Source organism: Coloeus monedula (assembly GCF_965178545.1).
Source record: "Coloeus monedula genome assembly, chromosome: 14".
Classification (NCBI taxonomy): domain Eukaryota; kingdom Metazoa; phylum Chordata; class Aves; order Passeriformes; family Corvidae; genus Coloeus; species Coloeus monedula.
In genome coordinates, this window is record NC_138794.1 from 10,116,490 (window position 1) to 10,133,850 (window position 17,361).

The following is a 17,361-nucleotide window of genomic DNA, read 5'->3' on the forward strand; positions in this document are numbered from 1 at the left end:
TTGCAATTTGTATGGGATTTTAGATCACACTTTAAGTGTTTAGGTATGAGGAAGTTCTCATACACAAGTGAAAAATCATATGCAGGAGGTTTTGAAACTTTTTACATATTCATTGCTATCACTCAAAGCTGCCCACTCTCAGCCGTGAGTTTGAGTTCCTGTTTCACACAGTATCCCATGATCAAGCTGTGGCACCTGTCCTTTAGTCTGGATGCCAAAATTACTGCTCTTGAACTGACTTCATACACATGACAGCATCCCCAAAATGACAGCATCCCAAAATGACCGCATGGGTACAAACATAAACCAGGGTAAGCACTTTTGTTCCCCTATGATTACTGGCAGACAAGAAAATATTTTCCTCTTCTCTGCCTGTTTTCATCTTACACTTGGTACCAGGAGCCTACAAATCCATTATTCCACAAAGAAGAAAACTGTAAAATATTTTTAAGGTATTTCTTTTGCAGGAGAAACACTTAACCTAATATTTTAACCACCATTTGGAGGATGCTACTAGATCCTTTCAACTTGTTTATGCATTCAGAAACCAAAGCTCTCACCAGGCGGACCCAACCTTCTGGAAATGCGGGACCTCACTCATTTTTTCCAGAGGAGCACATGATAACCAAAAGCATTGTCTTTACTTACAAAGCTTCCTGGAATTTCCGGAGCACTGTTGGGATCTCAAGGTTTCGCCGTCTCCTGAACCATTTCTCCACCAAATGGACGGTGCAGTTGCACTTTTTGGCAAGGCCTTGGATCTCTGACTGCAAGAAATGAAACAAGTGTTAGCAGCAGATGCGCTCCAACGTCATTTTCATTTATTTTGTAGTTCAGAGAGCAGCTTCCCACTGTTGTAAGATCTTAATTTAAAAATATTACCAATATTAAATATGCATGGGGGGGGTATTTTTGAGTAATGCTCACAGAAACCCTGGATTTTTATTTATATAAATAAAGCAGGCACAAAGTGAACAGATCCACAAACTGTTCTATTGTCTTTCTGGTGGCTCCTGAGAGTTTCAGGGATGCAACTTTTACTGTTAGATGAGAGCTTAAACTGGAGGGGGAAGTGCCATGTATGAACACACGTGAACATTGCACCTAATAACTCACATAATCATAAATAATAATTTGTTTATATTTAAATGAGTCTCACAGATGAGATGTAGCCTGGAATTAAGGTGACCTGAGCACTGTTGTCAAATCCAATGCAAGTCAATGTATTGTCCTGAGCAAGGTCCAGACTGCCCCCCCTCCAACACCAGAGCTAAACTGGGGGTGGAACATGGCCTAGAACTGCACGTGGCCATTGGGGTGCCACATTCCAGGGTCTCTATGCTCTGTGCTCCCAAGGTGACCAGACCAGCATGGGCCCAACACAAGGCAGTGAGACTCCTGCATTTCAGGGTGCTCTGTGCCCCAAGTACAGCAGCCTGTGGGCTTCTTCCTGCTCCTCCATCCTCAAATGCAGAAGGCGTGGGATGACCTCCCCAGGGCTGCCGCAGGAGCAGGGAGAGTTTTTGACTCATCCCTGGGGAAGTTCTTTCCTCCCAAGGGCAGTATGCAAATAGTGGGTGGCAGCAGCGCTGCCTCCATCGGGGTGAGGCCAGTCCAGTTAGTCTCCTACCCTCAGGGAAACCTCTGGAATGTGAGAAAAGGCACCTCAGCTGCCAGGGAGGGCAGGAGTGCAAACAGTCGCCGTGTCCAGCCCACGCTGCTGGCTCCGAGCTCTCTGCTTGCCACTCAGGAATAGTGACTGTTTCCACCCATATGTCCTCAGCTGCTGGCCAGGCTTTCCCAGGCACACTGCTCCCCAAGCTGGACAGTAAAGGAGGCAGCCTGAATCCATGCTCTGAGGAGTCTAACAATGCTGTGCTTCCTTTCAGAAATCAAATGTCAAACTGTACTCATACAGAAGGAAGGAATGAAACTGAGACCACAATGCTTGCCCAGGGAGAGAAGAACTCATGTGTTAACACCCATACATTTATTCCTGATGTTATCAGGCAAAAGACACAATAAAAGAATAATAGAGTTAGGGATAGAATGCCAAGTTCCACTACCAATAATTATCAAAATCCCTCATTACGAGAAAGCACATATTTCTTTCAAAACCAGTGTAGGAAAACTGCAATTGTTTGGGAACTGTAGTCAGGTAAATGAACTTCCTGAGGCTGCACCCACAGCAAAGTACCTGCCTCCCATCAACAATCAAGTTGCCTCATTTTTGGAGGTGACAAGCATTGGCTAGTCTTTTTTCCTTGTTCAATTTTAAAAACAAACAGCAAGGTAATAGAAGGATTGCTTTTCTTTCTCACATAAGCCAGGATTAAGTATGCAGCAACATAATGGATCAAAAAGCTTCCATGCCAGCATTTCGATATTATTGCCTGCAATAAATATGATCCTGCTTTCCAGCAACAGACATCAGCTGAAGTTTTCTCCAAGCAGAATAATTTAAAGATGGAACACTGATCTTCACTGGAAATATTATTAACAGCCTAACCTAGAACAGCATGCCAGAAAATTAAATATCTTAAACTTATTTTTTCTGTTTCGGATGCCAACTACCGTTGTCAGCAGAACAGCAACAAAAACCCAAATAAATTAAGTCATCTGTCAATCAGCTGGAACGCATCCCATGATGTCATTGCTGAGAGCTGATTGAAACAGTAAGAGTGGGATTTTCCAAAACCAAAACGAGTTTAAAAGAATGAGAATCCTTACTTGGGATGGATGTCTTGAGCACTCCCGGAAATAACTCTCTAACACAGGATTAGGCTGTGGCTTCACACGTCTTACATTCTTTATACCCAAGGCTTTTGCTAGAGGTATAGCAACATATCTGAAAAGATACACCATGAAAAGCTTTAGAAATACAACACAGTTACAAGACCTTGGCTGTTCTCATGCCAGGATATGAAGAAAATAAATCTGATGCAATTTAATCTGCCATAGAATGTGCCAGGGCACTGAGAAAAAGGGATCTCCTTCTAACTAATCCCAAGAGGGAACCACAGCTTATCTGCAGTTATGCAACGAAGAAGACCCACAAGTGCAGTTTGTGGCCATGAAATGCTACAAAACTAAAGGAAACATCCTGGCTTTTGTGTCCATCAGAGGTGTGTTGGAGTTGAGTGAAGGGAGACCGGATGGTCTCTCCATGTGAGCTCAGGGATTGCTACTGGGCTACTTGCTCCCAGTGGCAGAGCCACTTGGCACCTTCTTCACTGGGCCACCACCACCCACTCTGGATCCAGCCTGTGACACACAGCCATTCCCTAAGACTGATGGATTCTATTTCCCTTCCCTTTTCCAACCCAAATCACTGCAGAGCATGCCAAAGGTTTCGCCCTTCTGCTTGGGCAGGGTGTTCTGAAAAGCCCCCTCCCTCCTGCTGCTATCAGCCATTGATTCCTCATTACTCATAGCAGTGGTCAGCTTTCCTCAGGTTCCCTGCAGCCAGATGTGTGGGCTAATTACCCACAGCAGCCCTTTCCAACAGCACTGCAGTGAGACACGCTTGGGCAAGCGTTTGCTCAAGAGACACTGGGAATGGTTATGAACATATGATCCAAATTACTTTTGATTTCCAGCATGAATGATCTTATCTGCTTCTGTTTTAAGTCTGTCCAACTTACGACATTCCAAATTTCCTCACTCTGCCCTGAAATAATTATAAAAACCTAATAATCACATTTTTTAGAGGAAAAAGGAAAGAAAGTAAAGCAAAAAAGATACAAATAAGTAAGTCAAAACACTGCAAATCTTAACATAATTGTAGCTTTCTTCTGTGGAGCCAACCTCTGCCTGTTCCCTAAGATCCCAGCTGCAGAAGCAATCCATTTTTTGGTGCCAAAGTGAGGGGAAAAAAAGGAATCTGCTTTACTAGATCTACATAAAATGTTCACACAAAACTTTGAGATCCCTTCAGTCTGCTTAGTTTGGCTACAAAGAGACACCTGGGATCTATCAGCCTCACACGAATGTTCTGGTGCAGGACCAAATGAGAGGTTTGGTTGGGAGGACAAATCTCTCTATCCTTCCACTGAAAGAGAAAAAGGAAACCCAAATGGTTTAGAATTAATTGTATCTCTGGTGAAGGGACATAATTAGAAGTATCTAAATGCTGTTCTAGAAAAGCTGGATAGAAATATTTTCCTTCTGAATTGGACCACAGCCACATGTACCTAATAATGAAAATATTTCCCAATTTTTCACCTGCCATGTTATCTGTACTAGATCTTCCTAATAAACCACCAACTAATTCTCATCTATAAAACATAACATTGATCAACAGATATCTCATTTTCAGCATTAATGAGGATTAACATTAGCATCATACTGCATTTCTGTTTCTTACCTTTCACTGAAGAATCGGATGATCAGCAATACAAAAGCATATGGGATTGTGGCATATAACTGATGTGGTTTGGGAAAGACAAGTCCATCATGGTCTACAAAATCTGCCCACGTGCAATTGATGGGCATCCAGATATTCTCCCACCAGAACCAGCTGTTGAGTGTCTTTAGGATGTACGCCATGCTAAGTAAATAAAGAGAGAATTAAATTTATTCCTCATGTATTGAAGAGAAAATGAATGAAAAAAACCCCATATTGAGCCTTGTTGTGCAAAGCCAGTAAAGTCAGTGTTCTCAGGGGGAAAAAAAAATATCATACAGGAAGCTAAAACCCTCTTGGGTTTAGAACAAGCAGGTGGGATTATAACCCAGCAGAAAATAAAATAATAGAGCCAAATTTTGATCTGATATAAACCAATACAGGGCCTTTGAAATCTGCACAGGGAGGTACCTGCTGTCTCCTTTCAGTCACTCACACTACACTGCTTCATACCTGCTCAAGCCTCCTGCAATACTCATGTATTATCTATCATATTAATACTAATGAGAACTCATCTTCCTGAGGCTACCTTTATAAATTAAATATAAGTGGGAGGAAGAGTGGAAAAGAAATGAGAAAGTCCAGGGAGTGCCTCAATTCCATAGTAATGTGGATATTTCACTAATGAATTACTGCTGTTTAATATGCTAATGGAAATATACCCTGAATTTGCAAACACCTGTGCATAAGAACAAGTGGGGAAAAAAATACAGTGTATAGCAAACTTTTTCTGGGAATTGTAGGAAATATTATGATTTAACTGTGACCAAAACCTAGATGAAGAAAAAATGTCTAAAACCAGTTCTGGAAGGAAAAAAAAAAAAAAAAAATCACTTTGAGTGAAGTATTTCATTCTTGTAAAATCCTCCTTTTTAACCTTAGCAGTCTACATTATATATTTAGAAATTGTCGTTCTCACTCATTTATCTGTAAGGACTTTACACTACAAACATGTTATATATCCTATAAAAATATCCTAACACTGAAGAAAAATAAAAGTTACTGTAACATTTTCATAAGGCTGAAACACATTTTTCCATGATTTCTAGGAATAGTAAATTTGAATTATTTTTTCCATGTTAAAATTTTCTATAAACCAGGAAAAACATAAGGAAATAACTGATTTCATTGAAACATAGCTTTGCTGAGGAAACAGTTGAGCTGGGAGGATGATTTCAACCAAATCTGTATCTCATCAGATCTCCCAGTGATACCTCTGTACAGGATCACAAGATAAGATCAAATCATGCTGAGGTCAGGCAGCAGTTCAGGCCTTTCCATGTTCTTCCAATCTGAGCAGAGAACACATGATTTTAGTTGTGCCTGCAGTTGGGTCAGGACACCATGTCCAGAGCATCCCACCAGCATTCCAGACCTGGACCCGGCTTTAATTAACAGTGGAGTCCACGTTAATTAACTGCCAACCATTGCTGGTCCACACTGGGCTGTTTCCACTACACTTGTGAAACAGTGACCTGTACCCATCAAACAGAGCTGGTTAACAGCACTGCAGATCCATTTACTGGCCGAGCACAGTAGTCAGAATTGAACTATTAATAACCTGGCCATTTAATCTTTTTAAATGCAGGAAGGGGACAGTAAAAACCTCTTGAATGAATTGTGTGTGTATAAGCAAATGCAAAAATAAAGGAGGGAGAAATCGCAATTGTTCCCGCACTGAGACTTTATATGCCAAGTTTCAGCCTAGAGCAATATTTTACTGCTGAATTATAAACTCCTGGAAGTGGGGATTTATACCAGGGCTGCTAACAGACCCTAAACAGCAGCTTGCAGGCGCCATCCTAATGATGCAGGGCTTTGAAACATGACATTTTGGGTCAGACAGAAAGGCTTGCAGACAATAGAAGACCAGGGGAGAGCCTCGTTACACAGTTCTGCTTCCTAATATATCTGTATTTTTTAACTAGACTGTGCACTGCAAACTATCACAAACTGTAATAAAAATAGGTCAGTCTGTTATAGCACAGTGGAAGGAGCACTCACAGTTGCCTTGTGGTGAGAGGGGTTGGGACTGAGCATGCACCCAAAACATTTAACCTTTAGAAAAGTCCAGTAGTGCATATTTTCTTATTGGATTCCTGGGATCTCACTAATTGATGGTTTTCTTCCACACACAGATGCCTCACCATATGATTACCCCTTAAACTAGTTAATATAGCACTATTAAACTAAGCTCTTAAGTACATGCTTAATCTTAAAATATAAGGGAATTCTGGGATTTGTGGTCTGCTCCCAAGTTCACATATTTCAGGGAAAATCTTTCCTCACAAACACTAAACAGCTTCATCAAAAGGTGGGTTCTTTGAAACTCTGCCTTCTGTAATCCCTGTATTTGTACCAGGACTGGCCTGGCACATGGGGATTAAACCATCCTTGATGAACATTGCCCAAGTGATTCTGAGAAAACCAATGATGAGATTCCAAATCTGTCTGCAGCCTATTCTTAAGTTTCATTATTAAATTGGATGTTTTCACTGCAGCAAATCAGGCCATTCCCTGGGAAATCTTCAAGATTTCCATCTTCATAATAGCAGCAGTGAAATAGTAGGGTTGCTTTCCTGCCTCCCTTCAGCTCTCATCATGAGGTTCCTCGAGCACCTGGAAGGTGAGGAAGTCCTTACAAACACTGACCTGAGCAGGAGCAAGGGGGCAGCCATGGCCACCAGTCCCAGTGCTAGGATCAGGCTGGAGATACTGGATTTCAGAAGTAGATGGTTTTTTACCTGCACAAACTCTCACAAGTTGTTCCTCTCCCCTGGAAACGCTGCTTTCAAAGAATGGGCAGTGGATGCAAAGGTCAAGCTTGGCCTGATTTGGGACCAGCTCTAACTTAAAACTTTAAATCCTATCCAGCCTAAACCTCCTGTTGCTGAGTGCTGAGCTCAGAGCTTCTCCTCACAGCCTGTGGCAGCACCAAACAAGCAGGAGTGAGAAATCCAACAGTGAGTGACTCACCCTGCCCAGCCTAGGGTGAAAAACCTCTGCCTCTTCCCAGATCCCTATCCATACACCAGGGCTGCCAGAAACATTTTCATTCAAAAATTCCAGTTGTTGCTCTGGAAGGGGCTAAAAGTCAGTCAATAAAGATATGTTTAGAAAACTGAAGCTCCTCGGCATATCAGGGATTAAGTACTCCCAGTGAAGAAACCAGATTGCCTCCCTGCTACGGAAGGATCACCTCTGTAATTTAATCTAGTTTTAATGGGCTACTGCAAAACAGGAAAATCAGGAATGATTACTTCAGGAGCTGCATCCTTTATAATTAAAGGAAAGCCCACACAGTTGGGAAGTACCAATGTGAAGTTTCTTTCAAAGCTTTGTTTTTTGGATGCTGGATATATTCAATAAAAAAAGTCCTCGTATTTTTAATGCTATTAAGCAAAGAAAAAAAAGGGCAAATTTGAGTTTGACAAAAGCTATGTGGCTGCATTTTGCAAAAAAAAAAATCAGGAGCTGCTTTGAAGTGGAATTTCTGGCTGCTGCAGTCTGAGGAATTAATAAAAAGAAACTGAGCCAAAGCTTTGATTGTATTCTCTGTACAAAAGCTCTTGCTTGCAAAAACTGCATTTCCAAAGCCAGGACTAAGAGAAGGCGATATCCAGGTTTGCAGGGTGTATTAGGAGGATTTCCTGTCCTTATTTACTGAATAAATTACAAAACCCAATGGATCAACAACACAAACATGTGAGTGAAAGTAACCTTAATTCTCCTAAGCATGCCCTTAGTCTACTTAGTGCGGCTCCAGAGGCGTAACAGGGAATGACTGAAATCAGCAAAAAGCAAGAGGAACATAATTCTCCTATTCCCCTCATAATTTGGCAGAACTGGTAAAGCTGGTGCAGTGACTGTTGGCAAAAATCAAGTCTCAGATACCAAAACAGATAGCACAGCTGTTCCAGGCTGTTCATCCTCAACATGAAACAAAAGTGGTTTCAAAGAGTAATTAAAGATCAGATCCACCATATCTCAGGCTTTGGTTCTGCTTAAGAGTCAGCAATATTTCCAAGAGTTAACACACAAGTTTCAGCTGCAGGTTTGTGTTCTAGTACAATCAGACCTTGATTTTTTTTTTTTTATTTTGACACTGTGTGAAGAATCCCAACTGCATCTACCACCATGAAACAGGTGAAGAGAGATGGGTCGTGCACACTGAACTGTGGTTTGTGGAGGAGAAGACTGGAGGAAGGATGCTGGATGGATGCTGCCACCTCTTTGCATCTTGTCTTTCCTCATGTTGTTTGTGCAAGTGGGAAAACATGATTCCAGTTGAATTCTGCACAACCTGAGGCACAGGGTGACTGACACCTCTCCCAGCCCACACACAGCAGCAGTGGCAGCACAGAATAAAGGAGCTGCTGGACTCAGTTTCCTCAATGAAACCCTGAAATACTGAATTAAAACAGCTGAATTAAGATTGCTGTGAGACCTTTAACTTCACATTTACTCTCTGGCTTGTACAAATCTCAACTGTAAACACTTTAAGTGCCTCGTTACAGGGCAATTACAGCATTTTGCTTCTTTTACTGTTTTTTCACATTACCTTGTAACTTGGGTACTCTACTGAGCAGGCAAAAATAGCACCTTGAATAAATCTCAATTAAGGTGGCAAGTGAGTTTTGATTTTTCCCTGTTCCTTGGACGGAAAAAAAACCCACAAAAAAGTGAACCCGACTTCTTTGAAATAATTCATTTTCTGGATGAAAGTCACCATGCTCTCTCTCTACTTAAAGGTAAATCATTTTTGAGCAGCTAAAATGGTTTTAGGTGATGGCAGGCTGCTGAGGAAAGTGAAATACAGTTCTCTCACTGTACACTTACAGTGCAAACTATGTCCACTTTTAAGCTTTAAAAATCCATAACATGAACATAGTGGAATAAGGACCTACGAAATAACTCAAAAAACTGCAATAATTCTAAGATAAAAAGTAATTGTTGGAAAAAACCCAAACCCTATCCAAACTAGAGGTTCTTAACAGATGCTTAATTCATGAAAAGTTGTACAAACCTAAAGGAAAAATACTTCTTGCTTTGAGAACTTAGTAACACTTGTCAGAATGTAAAGAAAAATCTTTATCAGATTTTTCTTCAAATTTTTACTGTTGGGGAAAGATGCAAAAAGGATAATTTTTTTACCAAAACTTTGTTCAAAATACAAACTTGAAGTTTAACCTAAAATGCTAAGCTACATAATGGAGATTTTACCAGAGCGTGTCACTTATTTAAAGTGAAAGTAAAGGGCAGAGAAGAATCAAGCAGCACAGGGTACACAGAGGTCAGGACAAGCACATCAGTGGGAGCACAGAGGTACCACAGAACACGTGGAGGCAGCAGAACAGTGAGAACCAGAGGGGAGACCTGAGGGTGGAGTGGCTCTTGGCTTTTCAGTGGATGACTCAAGATTTTAAATTTGCCCTTGGAAGGCACGAAAGGGACCAGGAAGGTCCAGTTGTGCTCTGGAGAACTCTGTTTGCAGCTTCCTGGAACAGGATTTTCAGCCACGCTGTGTACCAGGGGCTCACACCTGGGCATCTATTGATGTTCTCCACACCACCCTGAGCCAGCAGCTGAACCAAGCCTGCTGTGCATCCCTGTTCCCAGCTCTCTCCTGGTTATCCCCTGCTTTGCAGTTCAACCTGCCCAGACATTCCCCACCCAAAAAGCCAACTGGAGGAGGAGCCAGAACGGAACTGGTCTTTCATAATTTCAGCCGCTTTGACATCCTTTTCATGTCCTAACAAATGCAAGGGAAATTTTCAGCTAAATGTGAGCCAGCATAGCCTCTTCATCAGCAGTGGCACCCAGCTGAAGGGCTGAGCTAAGGAGGTAGTGAGAAATAGATACTGCAAAAATATGATTGGGGTTCCTCCATCTAAATGTTGTAGCATTACTATGAATTAACCCTTCTTGGCAGCTTGTTTAGGTATGTTATTTATAGCATAAGCTTCTTCAGAGCTTCAAAAGATAAGTCTTATAAAAAAAACAAAACAAAGGAAACCTCTGTTAAACTGAGTTTCTTAAAATACTTTTTTTCTCTTAGCATTTTACAGAAAAAAAAAATCAGAACTAGCCTTTTCAAGCAACTTAAATTCAAGGGTTTTTCTCTTATATAATCATGTTGATATCATTAGTTAACATTTATTCCTGTTAAGAAAATTTCCTCCCTTCCAGTTCAGAAAGAAGTGCTCTTAGAAGCACTTAATAGGATAATGGTACAACAAGTACCAAAGTAGTAGCTTTACCAAGCAAAGCTACTACTGTAACCTCTATTGCCTTTCTTTTCCCCCACAAAAAGCAGTTCTCATAGGTTGGACTCCTTAGTGGCAACATCTAAAATGTCATTAATGCCATTCCATTCTTTACCTGAAGACTATCATAAGAGTTACTCTACTCTTCCCTTATGAAACAATGTTAGAGACCAGCACATGCTGACAATTCAGAACATGGTCTGATGTAAGGAGCAGGGAAAAAATCCAACAAAACATACCAGGGCAGGAAAAGGGGACAGAAAAAGGAACTCTTACCTTTCTGATGTTGCAGGCAAAGAGACCATAAGCACATCAGCAGGGAAGAGGCATCACACTCACTACTCTGACTGAGGTAAACACGCCCTATCTCCAGAACCCTTTCAAATTCTTCTGAGACCCACCCAACAAAGCTGCACTTCAAGATTTCTGACTGAAGGCAATCCTGATGTCATCCACATCACTCCATGAAACTCGGCAGCAGTAATGCCAGTGCCTTCCCTGCTCGTTTCAACACAGCAGATGAAGAAATGTTTGAAGTCACGTGGTTTTTGTTGCACGATGAGAATTTGTCTCACCGTATATTGTTCTGCACACACACACGAGGATGCTGAGCCTGCTGAGGTTGCAGAAAAGGGAACACCAGACACATCACTTCACTCTGACAGGTTTTAGATTGTGGGGTTTTAAATAAAGTTAGAGAAAGGTTTCTACTCTTATTGACCACTCTCAGCAATACTTCCAGCCTCAATCAACTGAATGTTTTACAACAAGTGTTCCAGTTCCTCAGAAGATGTAAAATGGAATTTCTGAAATTCCTAAAGCAGAAGAAAGCACACACTGAGTGTGTGTTTGGTTAGAGATACCATATAAACATGTCGGTTTTACTTAACCTGATTGTTTCATTTCTTTTCTAATTCCATGACTAAGGAATCAAGCTGAAAGTCATTCCTCAGCAGCTCTCCCCAGTTTCAAATAACAGCTTTCAGAAGTGTTGGCATTACTTTGCATTCTGGTGGACACAGTAATGTTGTTGGAAAGTGAGAAGAGAACCTCACGGAGGAGCCAGGAGTGGAGAACCTTTTATTAGCCTTTTCTTCCTGCTTGTAGTCAGCAAACAGCAACCCAGGAAATGGGAACAGACTTGTCAGAGTTGAGCCAAAGCTCCATCTTACCCAGCACTGTCAGAAGGAAGCCAGGAGCAGATGGCTATGGAGGAGCGCAAGAATGGAAGAAACACAAAATAGTAACTGATAAGGCCCCAGCCGTCAGTAGTTTGGGGCTCCAAGACTTCCTGAACCACAGAAGGTGTCAGTAGGAATAACACCGGAGAGGTTCCCTCCTGCAGGCCTTCCTTTCCACAACTCCTTTTGAGCATATTGAAACTTTCATCTTAATCTATAAGCCTGCCATGAAAGAAGATGTGACTCAGGCAATATTTGGAACCTCTTCATTTATTTCCCCTCAAGAGAAAAGCGTGGGTTTCTTCACATAGCTCTTTTTTTAAATTTGAGGTATTATATCTTGCAGCTATTGCAAGTCTTTGGTCCTTCCATAAAGCTGGGAGCAGTATTCAGTAACCTGATGCACCAGAGAAACATTAAACATGAAAGGTTATTTCAGAAAGAATTATGGCTTGGCTGCTGCTTTAAATGATCTCCAAACTTTCCCACATCTGAACAAACCACTGCTGTGAACCAAGCAGAAGATTTAGGAACACTCTGCCAATTAAGAAAGCCCAGAGCAAGTTGATTCATACAGCATTTGGCCGATACTGGGCCAGGAATGGAAGGGGTAATTGGCAGCAACACCTTTCTTGTACCTAAAACCACAGTTTCTTCACTGTTACAGTAAATTGCAAAAACCAAATTTGTTTGATCGGAGCAAACATCGGACTGCTACAAAAAAAACCTGGGAACACATGTTTTTACATCCTTTTTGAGCAGCATTTATTAGGCTACCACCACCTACGTAGGATACTATTGCAAGATTAAAGATTTCCGTGGTAAATAACAAGGTAATCATACTCCCTTGATCAAAGTGCCCAATGACCTTACAATTATCTCTGCACCTCCATAGTGCTTATCCTTCAGGTGTCTTAAGTTTGAATGCTGCAAAAAAACCAAAATCAAACAAAAAAATACTTGAGTCTGTATGTCTCAATGAGAAAACAAAAATTAAAAAATCTAAGTGTTACTATTCCTTACTTGCAGCATAATATCTACTCATTCATTGGACAATTAAATATAGCTGAATATAATAATATAACTAAATATAATTGGATAAAGGAGACATGTATTTCACTCAATTATTTTACGTATCACTGGAAATTATGTATAAGTTCTCAGTAAAAAAGGTATTCCATCAAAGTAAGAAAAATTCACTTCTTTCAGAAAATGTCACAAAATGTACCTCTTTCTTTTCCAGTCAGCTGAATTCATATAATAAATTACAGTGAATCCACACAGTGGGTGTGAGCTTTCAACAGAGCTTCCAAGCAGTTACATAAGACAGTTTACAGTATTAGTAAACTTTGTCAGTAGAGAAAGCCCTTCTGGCAAATCTTTGAGACTGTATTACACCTTAAACCCCTAGAATCAGAGCTGTTGTGTGTGTTGGCACCTGCAGAGGGAGAAGAAAAAAACCCATCAAAACCATCCCAAAAAACCCTAAGGGTTCCTTCTGTTTTTTGGGGAGCCAAAAATAAATATTCTAAATATTCTGCCTGTTAGTACCTAACCAGTTTTGCTAACTGATTATCGCAACAGCAGACCATTAGCCAAGCTTCAGTCATATGTACACAGGGAGGAAAAGTAGGAATTCATTTGATCTAATAATGATTTGGACTCTGAATTCTCTCTTCACCACCAGTGAAACTCATCTCCTTGCCATCAGGAATTCCTTCAGGATTAAAGTAAAAAACCTTGACATTCCTATACTTTCTGCTCCTCAAGAATCAACAAAAGCCTGAAAATGAATCATTCCAAGTCACGTGTCATAATAACTCAAAACTTTCCAATCTGTAGTTTAAAAACTAAGATCCTCCTCTTCGCAGGAATTCACACCTTCTCCTAATATGCCAGCCTTCCCTTAGATAAAAGGGATGAAAAAAATCTATTTACAATCTCTCAAAAAACTTTTTCCTCAAGACATTTCTTCCTAGTGTGACCTGATTCATCATCCATATCCTTACAGGGAGAGGTTCACTAAGGAGAGGCTCGTTACTAATTAATTAGTAATGCCATCTGTCACAAATAAAGACTAGATACCTGATTTTGAATGCAGCACTATTAAGGCAATAAATATTTATCATCCATGAATGCCACTGCAGGACTAAATGAGAAAAATTCGAACACACAAGGTGAAATCTTCAAATCACTTAAATCTTTTGAAATTATAGTTCCAGGACTTCATTCCCATAAGTTTTAGCCAGAAAGAAAATTCATTACTTTGAGAATCTGGGCTTTAATAATAAGAAGGAAGATGACTTGGATGAAGTGGGTGAAGAGAGGATGTCAGAAGCAATACTGGAAGGATAAAGTCAGTGAAGGGAAAGAACACACTCTACTGTTGATCCACTCTGCCACAGGCTTCAGATATGCCTTAGGAAAAAAGGCTCCAAGAAAAGGTATTACCTGGGTACTGCCTTCAAAGCAATTTCTCTCACACACTCAACCACTGAGGGCCAGGAACACCAGAATTATGGTCTCTCTTTCAAGTTACAAACCCTTGGCTGTATTCCATTAAAATACTGAACACACCATGTATCAATAAGCCTCCCAGACAGGAGTTAAAAATCCTCTCATAGCCAGGGGCACAGAGATATACATGTGATTTGCTGAAGAGTTCATCTGCTCATAGTTTGGTTGTGACACATTCTTTATGCAAAATCCTAATCTGTTTTATCTTTAAATTATCTTTGGTGAGAAGAGTTTTTTTGCTTTCCCCTCAATTTAGCACCAACTTGTCCATACTTGTCAAAACCCCTTTTCTGTTAACCAGAAACACCAGAAAAGTCAAATATAACTGCTGATCTATATAAGGAACTTCCACTAAGTTTGTTCCAATACATTTGAAAAGGCAAAATTCACATTTTCCTCTCCACTTACAGCACTGCCAATTGACCCAAAACCCACTCCTGTGTGCTACCACTATCTGAAAATGCAGGAGACTAATTCACACAATTTTCTGGCTGCAAGACTAAGAGATTTAACAATTAATCCAACCAAATCAGAGTTCCTTAATCCATTTCCAACAACATAGAAATAACATAGGATTAAAAAAAAGATGCCTTGTTGATCCTTGGAGCTGGAAGCACTAGTTTAACGACAGTATGAAAATAAACCTCAGCAATTTGTAACACTTGCTCGTAAGACAATGCTGCAAACATTGTTTGATTACATTACGGGGAGACTCTTGGAGCATCAATCTTTATCCACCCACAGAAAACAAAATATGAGCATTTCCTTGGTGAAACTGAAAGACAGTTCCTTTGATGCGTCACACCCAGCAATTCCCACTTCTGCATCAGCTCCTAATTGACAATTACAGAAAATAGTGGCATCATGCTGGTCAGTAATTTTAGCTGAGGTGAAAAAATATTCCTTTAGAGGGACTAATGCTCTGTTGAATGTGACCAAGTACTGGATTCTCCCTTGAGGAGATAAAGAATGTTTTAAAAAATTTGGTTGAGTTTGGTATTTGCTGTTTAATGGACCTTTGCCTAACTTTCACCATAGCTGTAATGGTGTCAGAAGACACAAATTTCTTGAAGGATATAAATATTATCAAGGAAGCCAAGTAGTGGAGCTAAATGTCCAGAAAGTAGTAATTTCTGTTTCAGTTAAATCCCCACATGAAAGAACCATGAAAGGTCTGTAGTGACAAAGTTACTCTAGAGCTGACAAACCCTGGAAGGTGACACTTGAAGATAAAGCTTTTTCCTTTCCAGCAAGGAAAGAATAAGGACATAGGATTTTGTCATTTGACAAGTCTTTTTTACTTAATCAATATATATTGCTTTGCAAAATAGACTTCAAATTATTATTCATGTTTTAACATGTGGCTATTATTTCCTCCAAATGCTATGGGCATTTGGAATTTCTTTGAAGTTCCACAGAAAACATTCATTTTTAACACTCAAGAACTAGGATGAGATGGGGTAGATACTTGGACAACTCCAATTAGCAGCTACAATTCCAGACAATTTCAGAATATGGACATGCAAACCTTCCCTACAAACTCTAAGGAAGCCAACATTCAGCAGTGCACTCTTTTGAGGTTGTGTGTGATATTTTTTCCAACAATTCACATTTTTTTCAAATCTCCCCCCTGAAAGGACACTGCTGACTGGCAAAACTCATGTTTTACAGTACTGGGGAAGTAGGAACCAGAAATAACTAAGGATATAGTGGTTTCTTCATTCAAGATTTTTACTATAAAATACATTTTATTCCTGCCATTCATGATGTAAGCTAGCACCAAGCCAGCTGGTCCATTAAAGAGCATCTCCTGTCAGTTATCAGCAATAAACTCATTTACACAACATTTAAGAAGATAATGACTTAGAAAAGCTTAAATCCCTGTGATGTTTCTCAACCAAGTCCAAGTCCATGCCTGCCATTGAGGCAGTGACAGTAAAAGACTGCCTGCCATCCATTCTGACACGCACTATCGGCTTCTAAAAAGATTTCAGGGTGAACCAGGTGGCCTAAAAGAGTTGAACAAAATACAGCAAAAATTTACAAACTCATTAGGACAACTCTAAGGGAAAATGTACAGAAGTAACACTGCAATGACCACAATATTTTCACTCCTACTGACACTGTGATAAACCCCTGATACTGACTTCAGACACCATCCCAGACTGACTCTGGAAGAAGTACAAACAAAGCTTATCCTACAATGATAAACCAGGGAACAACCAAGGCTCCCTATTCCCAGCTTTACAAGGGTATTGTAAATACAGAGGTTCCCAAGGTTGGTTTTTATTCTTGTATTACAGGATTAGAACTTGTACTACGAGTCTTAAAAGCAGAATGGAAAGCGGCCGTAAAAATAGTGGAGAAAATCCAGTTTGAAGAACCACAATTGTGGAACCACCTGGATTCAGCTGTAGCTGCAATCAAGCTCTACAAACATTCAGTTTAAAAACATTCTTTTTAAAAAGCACATCCTGTAAGTAACTTCTAGTGCTAACTGCTTACCTCATTAAAACTTAACTTATTTTTTAAGTTTAACTTTATTTATAACTTCAACTGATGTTGAAGGCAAACTCCACAAAGCAACTGCATAAATGGGGACTGTGAACATTTCAGGAGATAGAAAACTGTGTCCACACAGGTCACCCGATTTGTTCCATGTCTTGCTTTGAAACAATCCAAGAAAAGTTGACAGCTATCAATATCCAAAGGTAAGGCACATTGATCTCCTGGTAGTCACTGACCTAATTCCCAAGTTCTAACTTAACATTGATAACAGGTTCTGCAGCTGAATTAATTTGCTCTAGCACATGAAATAACAGCTGTGCCTAAAAACTTCATATCATTAAAAAAACCCAACCAAAACCTAACAAACCCCAACCAGACCACTTTCTGTACTCACCAATGGATTAAAATACAAGTTCTTTTGCAAGGTGCTTTTTTTGTGGTTGCTTTTCTCAATACAGCCAAGAACTACAATCCACTTTCATGG

At 40.2% G+C, this 17,361-nt stretch overlaps 1 protein-coding gene across 3 annotated transcripts in view; it reads right to left on the bottom strand.

Moving 5' to 3' along the window:
* CERS3 (ceramide synthase 3) overlaps positions 1–17,361 on the bottom strand; it is a 43,523-nt gene that overhangs the window by 24,670 nt on the left and 1,492 nt on the right. For all 3 annotated transcript variants that reach the window (XM_082290673.1, XM_082290671.1, XM_082290672.1), the window contains 3 exons: positions 4,367–4,549; positions 2,731–2,848; positions 649–767 (listed from right to left, as the gene is read on the bottom strand). In XM_082290673.1, coding sequence (XP_082146799.1) covers positions 649–767; positions 2,731–2,848; positions 4,367–4,548 — 419 coding nt within the window. In that variant the 5' untranslated portion in view covers position 4,549. The remainder of the gene's footprint in view (positions 1–648; positions 768–2,730; positions 2,849–4,366; positions 4,550–17,361) is intronic.